Here is an 11,466-nt window from a genome sequence, read left to right as displayed (position 1 = left end):
CAGCCTGGCTGAGGGGCAGGTACCGTCCCCCCCCCTCGGCTTATGCGTGCTGGCTTGCACCTCACAGCAGCTGCTCGGGACCCAAGTGTCAGCACCGCTCCTCCGCCCTCCCTTAGGGCTCCACCCAGCGTCACCGTAGTGCGCCTGTGTGTCACTAACCTTTCTCTCTGTGCTATGAGAAGAAATGCTATAAACGTTAGAAGTAGTCACTGTATGTTGTACAAGCATTTGTGGACGTGTAAAATAAAAGTTACGTAATGCTTCTGTTGAAATGTTTCCTGCGTTCGTTCTGTAGTGTTTGAATTTAAACACTGCGAGGAAGTCTTGGGGAGAAAGTGAATCAGCTGGGGTTGCTACCCCTTTGATTTTAATACTAGGGAGGGAAGGGGGACAGGCGCTTCGGCCTCCAGCTGGGGAGCTGCGTCAGAAACGTTAAGGCATCGGGTGTGGTGAGTTCCACTGAGTTAAAGCAAAATGCAAATTCTGCAGCTTTATGAAATTTTTCTCTCAGATCATACATGCTCCTGTGTTCCTCGGGACCACTGCGGCCTTGACAAAGGCAGAGCATCTGTCGCCCACCGTATAATGACGTGTTCACATACCCATCTAGGGAAGGTCCAGGTAGGGACACGGAACACCATCCCCGTAGGCGACTTGAGGTTGGGCCCTGAAGAGTTGACTTCGGCGCCCCAGGGCAGCAGAGAGCCGGGAGGGGGACAGGTGCCCCTTAGTCTCTTCAGATGGGATCTCCTTTTGCTAGAGCTGCTGTCCCCTTTCCCAGAAGGTGTAGCCACCTGGACAGCCCCCCACTTCCTGGGCGCTTTCCTCAGCCGGAGCACAGCCAGCCACCAGAGAGGTCAGGAGGAAGTCGTGCGGACCGACACCTTGGGAGAGAGGACGCACTTAGGTCAGAGCCTTCTTCTCACCCGGTGGTCCGCAGCGGGGCAGTGGGTGTGGACCAGCCTGGAGAAGCCAGCCCCACCGGACTCGAGGCAGAGGGCATTTAGAAAAGGAAATGGGATTTAGAAAAGGCATCTTCAGCCCAAGCCAGTCAGGCCGTGTGACTCAGGACAGAATTACTCCTGAAGGTCATGCCTCTAAGACAGCACGTAGACTGAAAACTCTGATGCTTTAAATCCAAAATAGTACTTAAAGATTTCAACTTCTCCCTGAAGGCGTTTAGGGGCAATTGGATCACAAAAGCCTTTTGGGTGCTGTTTACATCCACAGTCACAGTTTCATAGTTATGGGGACATAAATTAAAATAGGTACAAGACATTCCATATGTCGACAGACCGTTTCCTCGTTCGTTTGTATCAACTAAGGATACCGGGTGCATATATACAAAAGACATCTTAAAACACTCAGGCCGCTCAGGTTGTAATGGGCTATTTCCTAGCAAAACTGGATCAAACTAAGCTCTGTGTACTCCTGGTACAGTGAGGACTGTTGAGATGCCGGGTCCAGCATGGTCGGACCCGGGAGGGAGGGCAGAGCATGGAGCACTCCAGCTGGACTTGATCCGACCAGAGTGCTCACATTCCAAAGCCCCGGCCACGCCCCCGCCAAGCCAATTACATCACCGCATCTGAGACTCAGGCACTGGTACTTTTGGAAACTCACAGGAGACTCCAGCGTTGGAAACACGAATGAGAACCACCGTGATAAGGTGTAAGGCCCTTACCAGGCAGTGAAAAGGTGGCTTCGACCTTTAAAACCGAGAAGGACTGAACGTCAACTTCCTGTTTACTAACAACCAAAACTGGGAGGTGAACTTGCTTTTTTTCCCCCTTTTCATTCATTGTGTGAATCTGTACCCCTGGTATCCATACCTTCCTGTTTTGATACAGAATCGAGAATAGAGGGAGAAATGAACAGTCTATATTCTCATGTCAGACTGCTCACGCCTCCCTCCCCTGCCAGCCACTCACCACGGTTAACTGTCCATTTTTATCTTTATAGATTTGCTCTTCTGGTCCCGTATCGAAAACGATCGTGCCTTCTTTTCCAGGACTGATATAAAACCGTAAACTGAAAATACACAAAATCATCAATTACTGACCTTTTTTGCCTCTTGTCTACAAAAGAAATTCGCTTATGCAGCTTTACTGGTTTCAAGATCAAATTCCTGTTTTATTAGAGTTTTATTTTACTTGAGTACCCAAAAGACCACCAGTTCCGTAACAGAGAAAACTCACCACGTTCCTGTGGTTATTCTCAAATCACTTTAGCACGTTCAGTCCTTCAAGGGGCCAATTTGATGTCTGAAGAGCCACCTACATATGGTCCTGCTGAAACTCTCATGGCTGGGGGGGTGGATCTCCCTGTGAGGTCCAGCAAAACCAACCCTGCTCTGTGCCCCCCTCTTGTACATAATGGATTTGCTCATGACATTAGGGTGGCTTCAGACCTAATAGGGGCAGCAGGAAGACCTGCTTTCCCAGGGGCTGGGGGGGGGGGGGGCACAGCACCTCCTGATTCCATTTGCGAACGAGAATCCAGCATGGCCTCAGGAACCCCCACACCATCCCCAACCAGCCAGGTGACACTGGGCCTGCTGCTTAGCCGCTTTGTGCCCCTGACATGGAAAACATGGCCATCCTTCAGAGCTGAGAGAATCGAGTAAGAGCACCCCGTCTACGTGTCAGATGGTTTTCTTTTCCATCCTAAAGTAATGTTGCCACTCTGCCCTCATCAGTTGTAGGCAGCCTGCAAAGCTCCGGGCCCACCGTGCTCGGCCAACTGTCCCGAACCACAGCCATCAACAGGAAGGGTGTGGCCGTCACCTGCTCTGGCCCAGAGGTCCACCTTTCACTCAGTGACAGCTTCCCTCAGGAACATAAGGCCCTCCTTGGAGAACTGGGATGTGAGACCACGGTTCCCTATGTGAGTGAGCGATCGCTGGGCAAAACCACCTACCTCCCCTGGACGACATTGACAATGTTCCCCCGCTTCACCAGCATGACGAGCTTAGTAATGGCTTCAAAGATATGTTCACACTGTAAGACGGCATCCCCCTGAGAAGGAGACATGGCTGTTCCAGAAGCAGTGGCTTAAAAGGTTTTTTTTAATTTTTATTTTTGAGAGAGACAGAGCGTGAGCAGGGAAGGGACAGAGAGACAGAGGGAGACACAGAATCCGAAGCAGGCTCCAGGCCCTGAGCTGTCAGCACAGAGCCCGACGCGGGGCTCGAACTCACGAACCGTGAGATCATGACCTGAGCCGAAGTCAGATGCTCAACCGACTGAGCCACCCAGGCACCCTGGGAGCAGTGGCTCAAAAGGAAAACACCCTCCAATACCGAGGCTGTGCGGCAGGCAACTGAATAACGTGGTGGTGGTCTCCCTCTGTCAGCAGAGACGGGTGGCCGGCAATTACCTTTTGTTTGCTGTCCTCTGGCGCCACGTGAATGACCAAGATTCCATCACTGAGGCTGCTGGTGGAGACCCCTTAAGACAGATCCAGAGTTAGGGACCGGGAACCGGACAACGTGACATCAATACAGGAAAAAAGAGGAGGCATACCTGGGGGTGCCCCAACCCCACACTCTTTCCCTCCCAGCTGGACCCAGCAGGAAGAAGGGCACACTCCAGCAACGAGCATGCCGTGAGGCTGTGAAGGGCTGTGCTCGGGATACAGCACAGGTCATCGGAGAGGGGGACGGTTATCCAAGCTGGATACTGGAGCGAAGGGGTGGCCGTTGATATTTATGCCAGAAAGAGAAGCACAGGCCAGGCCCCGGCAGCCCCAGGCTTTAAGGGCACCCTCCACTTTGGTCTTCCACTGGAGGGTGTCTTCTTAACTGGTGAGCCCAGAAGCTAAGTCGACCCCGTGAACAGCCGTACGGTCGCTGGCTTCTTACCTTTGAGTGCCGAGTACGCTATTTTCTGCTTGATTTTGGCAAGTTCCACCACGTAAGCCGCTTTCTGAGTGAGGAGGAACTGCCGCTCCCGCGCCCGGAAGCCCTTCCTGTCGTATTTAATGACCGGGACACCGTACTGCGAAGAGGTGACCGTCACCATGAAGGAAGGGGACTCCGCGGGCGGAGGGGGCGGGGTACTGAGCTCCTTACTTCCAGCACTCACCTGCTTATCTGTGAGCAGGTATTACCACACAGCGCTTCCTGCCATGGAACCCTGGGGCCTCTCTGTAACCCTGCCACCCCCACGCACAGAGGGACAAAGGCAGCAAGAGCTGAAGTAACCTGCCCAGATGGCGCATGGCTACTAAGTTGTGCCATGTTGGCACCCCGCCACATTGCTGCTGCTAATAGGGGGTGTTTAACGATGAATTTCATGGCTGTGTTTCACTCAATTTCATAGGAAAACCCAACCCGGTTCCTGGGGTGACAGATAAGGACCGTAAGAACAGCAATAGGTACCTACGGATCATGCGGGCCCCGCAGTCTTTGTTAATACCCAGAGCATCACGGTTGTGAACCCTGCCCATCCCCACGCACCCCTGCAGTTCAACAGCACTTCCGGACACCCCTCGTACAGAAGACGGACCCTGTTCTCACGCTTCGTAAGGGAATCCTGACTGACGCCAGGACACAACACTTCCCTACCTGGATTTTCTCACTGCTGATGAGTTGAAGTACTTTGGGATTAATGTCTCCTTCATCTGGGGAGGGAATCGGAGCACAGTGAATCGTCAACTAAACGCCATCGTGGTGCAAAAGCCACCGGTACCTGCCGGGTTTACGTCTCTCTGTGACCAAGACCTCAACTGTGAGCCAGGAGACTCTCCGGAGTCAGGCGTCACCTTCTGACCCTCTAAGCGAGTGCACAAACAGAAGCACGTACTTACCGATCCGACTGTTGGCGAAGGGCTGGTTTAAGGCTTCTGCATAACCTTCTTTCTTCCCCCTGAAGAGCTCACTTGTAACCACCTTTTGCTGCATCTGGTAAGAGAGAGAGGAAAGTACATAAGTGGGAGCCGTGGGGCTCCTTGGGACGGAGGTCCGCGGCACAGCTCACTCTCCGTGATCGGCTGTAGAGGCCTCGTCATACCTCTGCCCGGAAATCACAGCACATTCCAGGCTTTGGCCAAAGTGCCCCTAAAAATTATGCTGGCAGAGACTGGAGCTGACACTTCGTGCTGGGCTCTTGCACTCCCTTCCCAGCAGGGGAATTTTCAGAATTTCAAACAGCAGTTTCCTCCTTCTGGGTCAGAGGTCTGCCTGCAAACTCCAGCCCCGGGGGGCCAGATCCAGCCTGCTGCCGGTTGTTTCTAAGTTTTTGTTTGTTTGTTTTGCAGCCTGGCTATGCCATTCATTCATGTGTGCTGTCCGGCAGCTTCCGTGCTCTGCTCGCAGAGTTGAGTGACTGCAACAGAGATCATGCGGCCCGCAGACCCTGAGAGAGGACTCTCTAGCGCTTTACGGACCTGCAGACAAGCAAACACAAAACCCTCCAGCAGAGAGGGGCCCAGCCTTCCGTGCAGCGCAGGGGCCATCTGGGCTGTGTTCCCATGGCAACAGCGTGAGCAGAAGCACTTGCAACATCTGTCCTTGAACAAGGGGCTCTGACCTAAGTGGCCTTCTTGTGTTCCATCCCCAACACATGCAGGAGGCATGAGCCCGGTGTGACCCCTGGGCTCCCAGGTGAGATGGTGGGCGAGCGCCGCCCACCCCGGACCTTCCAGCACCTTCGCCGCCCACCCAGGCTCCCCGTCCTTACCAGCGCCTTCCTCTCGGCCGTGATCCCGCGACAGTACTTCCGAACCAGGTTCCTGGTGCACATCTTCCTGAGCAGGTCCGAGGCCTGTGTGGAGAACACACGCACGTCTGCTCTACCCGCCTCACTCAGACCCAGTCTTGGGCTGTGGCCACCAAGACAGAGGCTCTGAAAGCAAGTCGAATTCAGTCCGATTTCAAGTACAGCATTAGTATTTTTTTTTTTTTAAGTTTATTTACTTTGAGAGCAAGCGAGCATGAGCGGTGGGGAGGGGCGGGGTGAGGGGAGGGAGGGAGGGAGGGAGAATCCCAAGCAGGCTCCTTGCTGTCAGCACAGAGCCTGACGTGGGGTTTAATCCCATGAACCTTGAGATCATGACTTGAGCTGAAACCAAGACTTGGACGCTTAACTGACTGAGCCACGCGGGCGCCCCAGTACAGTATTAGTATTTTAAAGTCCGAGAAAGCAACTAATCTTCCAACCTTGCATTACCTTTTCACCGTTGCTAAGCTACTGCTTCTCAAACTTGAATGTGTTTGAGTCACCCGAGGACCCGGCTAAAAAAAAGACTCTAAGAACTGCTCAGTGGACCTGGGCTGGGGCCCGGTTTCTTTTTTTTTTTTTTTTTTTTTAAAATTTTTTTTTCAACGTTTATTTATTTTTAAGACAGAGAGAGACAGCATGAACGGGGGAGGGGCAGAGAGAGAGGGAGACACAGAATCGGAAGCAGGCTCCAGGCTCCGAGCCATCAGCCCAGAGCCTGACGCGGGGCTCGAACTCACGGACCGCGAGATCGTGACCTGGCTGAAGTCAGACGCTTAACCGACTGCGCCACCCAGGCGCCCCTGGGGCCCGGTTTCTTACAGAGGCCCCCACTGTGCTCCAGACACAGGATCCTTGGACCTTCTTTTGAGAAACGCTGTTCTAGGTGACAGTCATTATAAGCCATCAGGAAGGCCACACCAAGGGTAGCGCTATTTGCAAATGCTCTGTGCTAACCAACCTCCATTGGCTTGAGAGTACGAATTGAGAGGAGCGACATTTCTCATAGGACAGCCTTGCAAAGAAGTGCTTCGCTAAAGCCTTTCGAGCCAAGGGAGGTGGCACAAAGATACACCAGCTGAGCCCCGTCACTGCCCGAGTCACTTGCAACAACAATCTGCGTGTCATCCTCACATTTTCTAAAATGCCAGGAGGCCTCAGCCAGCTCTTGTCCAAGACGTTCTTTGGGACATGATACCGGAGGTTCAAGATGTAATTCTTCCGCACGAACACGATAAACTCCTCATTGTCCGGGCAGAGAGGCTTGTTGCGGTTGATGAATCCCTTTATGAACCTGAAGCGGCAAGTGGTTTCTGTTAATTTTCTGGCCCATTTCTTCACGGAGCCTCGGGCTCTCTCCCCACCTGTTTGCAAAGGAGGCCGAAATGGTGCAGGTTGTTTGGGTCGCCAGGTGGGACTACCGTTACATGGCCCACAGGTCGGGTCTGCCCTGAAAATGTGCTCTATTTCACCCATGCTATCTTTGGTTTTGTTTTGAGTGGTTTGAATTAGTTGCTAACAACAATATTGGGAAATAGTACACGAAAGCCAGATTTCCACCCAACCTTGGGCGGGCGGAGGGGGAGGGGGGGCTGGTTATCAAGAATCTGTGGCAACACTAAGCTGGCATTTCTCCAAGGCAGCAGTCAGCTGGAGTAGTGACTGCCCCTCTGAGGTGGACTGAGCTTTCCAAAGTTAGCTGCAGTTCCCACCATGCCTTCTCATCTTATCCCAGCTCGTGAAATTCACTTTTACCTGCCTGGCATCGGAGGGCAGCTAACCTTGTGACTTTTGAACTAAGAGAAACTGACAGGCGTACTGAATTGTGATCACTGTCCAATTAGGGAGCTCAGAAGAAAGCAATGGACTTAGCCGCAGTCCCCACCATGCCTTATCGTCTTATCCCAGCTCGGGAAACTCGCTTTTTTACCTGCCTGGCATTGGAGGGCAGCTGACCTTGTGACTTTTGAACTAAGAGAAACTGACAAGCACACTAAGTCGTGGTCACCATCAAATTAGGGAGTTCAGAGGAAGCCACAGAGCTGAATTCTTAGGGGCTGACACCCTGAAGGGAAGATGGGCTTTCGGCACAAAGCCAAAGAACTCAGCCAAGTCCGCAACCACCTTCTACAGAGAACTCACTTTCTTACGGTCCACACAGCCCACTTTCTCCTTTTGGCCAGCTTCCGAGCCAGGGCCCCACGCCAGTGGGCTTCAAGTGTGATGGCTGAAAGAGTTCACTGCCAGCATTAGAAGGTGAGCATGATCACATTTAAATACAATGGCTTTTTTTCCAGAAACATCCATCCACTCCACAAACATCCGGATACCCACCCGCACTCTGCCCGAGAGATGGCAAAGTGGTGAGTGTTACCAGTTCTTATGGGGAGTGTGGGGGGCGGTTCAGACAACTGAACCAGGGCAACAGAGGAACCCCAGGGGTGCCGCAGGAAGCTTCAAGGAAAGCCCCACAATGACGTGAGGAGATCAGAGTTTCCCCAGGCCTTCCTGAGGGACCCGTTAGTTTTGTTGCCGCCCGCGGCTGGTCTCAACTGGTGTGTGCTTTAAGTTGTCTACACTTAAGAACTGAGATACGTAAATTGGGACACACAGATTTCTGACTTGCTTCCCAGTTTTTAAGTGCTTTACAGATTTTGTTCAGTTATTCGGATTAGAAAAAATACTTTCTGGTGTGTTCCTCATAGCAGCACTGTTTTCTGTTATAAAAGGAAACAACTGAAACAACCCATGCATCCATCCAGCGAATGGCTGAATTATGAAGTACTCATATGGCACGGGGGGGGGGGGGGGGGGGGGGTGGCAAACTGTGGCCCGCGGGCCATCTGTTTTTGTAAATAAAGGTTTACTGCCACACGACTATGCCCGTTTATTTACATATAGCCTAAAGTACCTTCCTGATACAATGTCAGAGCTGAGTAGCCGTGACCGAGGCCGGGTGACCCCCAAGCCTACAGTACCATCTGGTCTTTAGGAAAGTTTGCCAACGTGTGATACGGTGCAATCCTACGCAGCCGTGACAGTAAATGACCAAACCTGCGCACGTCGACTGGTTGCATTTCGGAAACAAACACATCCCTAAAAATATAAACCGTATAATCTTACAAAATTCCAAATGTGTCAGCCAATAAAACTGTTGTTTAGAGACGTATCCATAGATGGTAAAGCTATAGAGGAAAACAAGGCAATGAGAAATGCAGAATTCCAAAGAGAGATGGGGGCGGGGGGGCAGGGTTGAGAAGGGACAGGAGAGCGACAGGAGACGGGTTCCCAAGGTACTCCTGGTGTTGGCATTCTTTTAAAAGAGTTATTCTGTAAACAGGCACACGCGGTGGGATCCAATAAACCACGTCCGTGGGAGGAATACGGGCCACTCCGTTGCAATCTCGGGTCAACAGAATAAAGACGAGACACACGCAAGGTTTCAAGGCCGAGCAAGGGGAGAGAAGCCACCAAAGGGGCCTGAGCTCCAGGTACAGCAGGGATGAGAGAGACCGCAGAGGTCTGGCTCACTGCAGACGGGCACGTTTCTGTTTTAATTCTTACCCGCGTGTCTCTTTCTCACGTACACTCTCCTCTCTAGGCAGGCTTTGTATGTGGCTTGGATTCTTGCAACTTAAAATGAAACAAAAGTTTTGGTGAGATGGCTTTCAGTTGTGCACCTGCGTGGTAGCGCTTTTCCAAGGGCAGGTCACAAGCAGCCCTCGGGGTGTGCCATGCGGAGCTGACTGGGAAGAGATGGGAAGGGGTGGGCCCATCCTCCCTCCCTTCCTCCCTCCTTCCTCCCTCCAGGGTAAAGAACAGACTCGGTGGTTAGAGCTCCCCACCCCCGTCTGTCTACGGGGGGCCTGCTGGCCCTCGGACCACATGCTTGCTCGCCCTCGAGCTGCCCCGTCCACCTCCCTCCACCTGGGGACTGAATTCCCAACACAAGCCAGGCGCACTGAGGGCCCCACAACCAGTGGCATCCCACTCCCTGGGGGCTGGTTAGAAACGCTGGGGTCCCCCCTGCAGCCAGCACCCACCCAGAAACCAGGTCCCGGGATTGGTGCCCACTGCTGTCAGGGTCCAAAAAAAGGACGGTGGTCACAAGCCCGGGTCCTGAAGGCGGGCAGCCCCATGTTCCAGCCCAAGCTCTGCCGCTTACTAGCTGTGCAGCCTTCAGCAAGTTACCAACACCTTGGGCCTCAGTTTCCCTGACTGCAAAGTGGAGATGATACAGCTGCGCAGGTTAGTTTTAAAGAGCACAACGAGGGGCGCCTGGGTGGCGCAGTCGGTTAAGCGTCCGACTTCAGCCAGGTCACGATCTCGCGGTCCGTGAGTTCGAGCCCCACGTCAGGCTCTGGGCTGATGGCTCAGAGCCTGGAGCCTGTTTCTGATTCTGTGTCTCCCTCTCTCTCTGCCCCTCCCCCGTTCATGCTCTGTCTCTCTCTGTCCCAAAAATAAATAAACGTTGAAAAAAAAAATTTTTTTTTTAAATAAAGAGCACAACGAGGTCCTGAGGGCAGAGGACTTAATACGTACCTGGCACACAGAAAGCACTCAGGTACACGCAGCAGGGTCTGTCTCGACAGACCAGTTGAGATTTCAAGGGAGAAGCCCCACTGCACTCCAGGAGTTTTTACATTTTTTTGCACCCCCAACCTCCACCCCAGAACTTTCCTCATTTGCCGTTCACTGCGCTCCCCGCGCGCCACCCCCGCCCCCTGTGCCTGCAGGCTTCGAGGCGACACCTTCCGGCATCAGATACTGGTATGAACGAAGTGTTCAAAGCTTCATTTGAGGTTCGGGTCCTAACAAGTGGGATGGCAATCCGGCATGTAAGTTTCCGTGTGCATCCATGACTACCCTCCAAACACGCACTAAGGCATATAAACCCATGTGTTCTCATTCTGGGTTTCCAAAGCGAGTGCTTCTTACGTTAGATCAGACACCATGTGTAAGATGTAACCCAAGCTAAGCCGGTTCATTTCACAGTCTACGGACATCAGGACGGGAAAAAAAAAGAAAAAAGAAAAAGAAAATCATACCTAATTGATGTTTACTAAATTCAAAGGCATCTTCAGTAGCAAACAGAGTTCTGGGGAAACGAATGAATATCTTGGTTCTAGAAGTGAAAGAAAAGATTGTTGTCATGAGTAATTGGCTGGCTTGAATAGTGTCCCCTCGCCAGAACCTCAGAATGTGATCTGATCTGGAAATAGGGTCTTTGCAGACGTCATCAAGGTAGGGATTGAGAAGAGATCATCCAGAATTAGGGTTCACCTAAATCCGGCATGCGTGTGCACCTAAGAGAACAGGACACACAGGCACAGGGAGGTTCACGTGAAGACAGAAGCAGAGACTGGAGGGAAGTGGCCACAAGCCAAGGAAGGTCAGGAGCCACCAGAAGCTGGAAGAGGCAAGGAAGGACCCTCCCACAGAGCCTGCCGACACCTTGAGAACACTCTTCTGTTGTTTAAAGCCAGCCAGTCTGTGGTCATTTGTTACCAGCCTCTGGAAACTACTACATTGATTTGACTTGAAGTTAGTTCCTTAGGCTTTGAAGATTGATGACAAGGAATATGAGTCTCAGTTTTTGTTTTGTTTTTTAGGTTTTATCTTTTTTCTTTTTAATTTTTTTTAACGTTTATTTTTGAGACAGGGAGAGACAGAGCATGAACGGGGGAGGGTCAAAGAGAGAGGGAGACACAGAATCTGAAACAGGCTCCAGGCTCTGAGCTGTCAG

At 52.1% G+C, this 11,466-nt stretch overlaps 1 protein-coding gene across 1 annotated transcript in view; it reads right to left on the bottom strand.

Annotated features, from left to right (window-relative positions):
- Positions 1-415: 415 nt before the first annotated feature.
- The window catches only part of MYO1H (myosin IH), a 45,950-nt gene continuing 34,899 nt past the window's right edge, over positions 416-11,466 (bottom strand). Inside the window, exons 20-31 of the mRNA XM_047827188.1 lie at positions 10,769-10,845; positions 9,285-9,353; positions 7,863-7,947; positions 6,855-7,014; positions 5,682-5,765; positions 4,810-4,903; positions 4,568-4,623; positions 3,863-3,998; positions 3,379-3,449; positions 2,920-3,017; positions 1,932-2,031; positions 416-884 (exon numbers count right to left, since the gene is read on the bottom strand). Coding sequence (XP_047683144.1) covers positions 858-884; positions 1,932-2,031; positions 2,920-3,017; positions 3,379-3,449; positions 3,863-3,998; positions 4,568-4,623; positions 4,810-4,903; positions 5,682-5,765; positions 6,855-7,014; positions 7,863-7,947; positions 9,285-9,353; positions 10,769-10,845 — 1,057 coding nt within the window. The 3' untranslated portion in view covers positions 416-857. The remainder of the gene's footprint in view (positions 885-1,931; positions 2,032-2,919; positions 3,018-3,378; positions 3,450-3,862; positions 3,999-4,567; positions 4,624-4,809; positions 4,904-5,681; positions 5,766-6,854; positions 7,015-7,862; positions 7,948-9,284; positions 9,354-10,768; positions 10,846-11,466) is intronic.

Source organism: Prionailurus viverrinus, chromosome D3 (genome assembly GCF_022837055.1).
Source record: "Prionailurus viverrinus isolate Anna chromosome D3, UM_Priviv_1.0, whole genome shotgun sequence".
Taxonomy (NCBI): domain Eukaryota; kingdom Metazoa; phylum Chordata; class Mammalia; order Carnivora; family Felidae; genus Prionailurus; species Prionailurus viverrinus.
The sequence above is the reverse complement of the archived record's forward strand: the minus strand, read 5'-3'. Positions and strand labels throughout refer to the sequence as shown.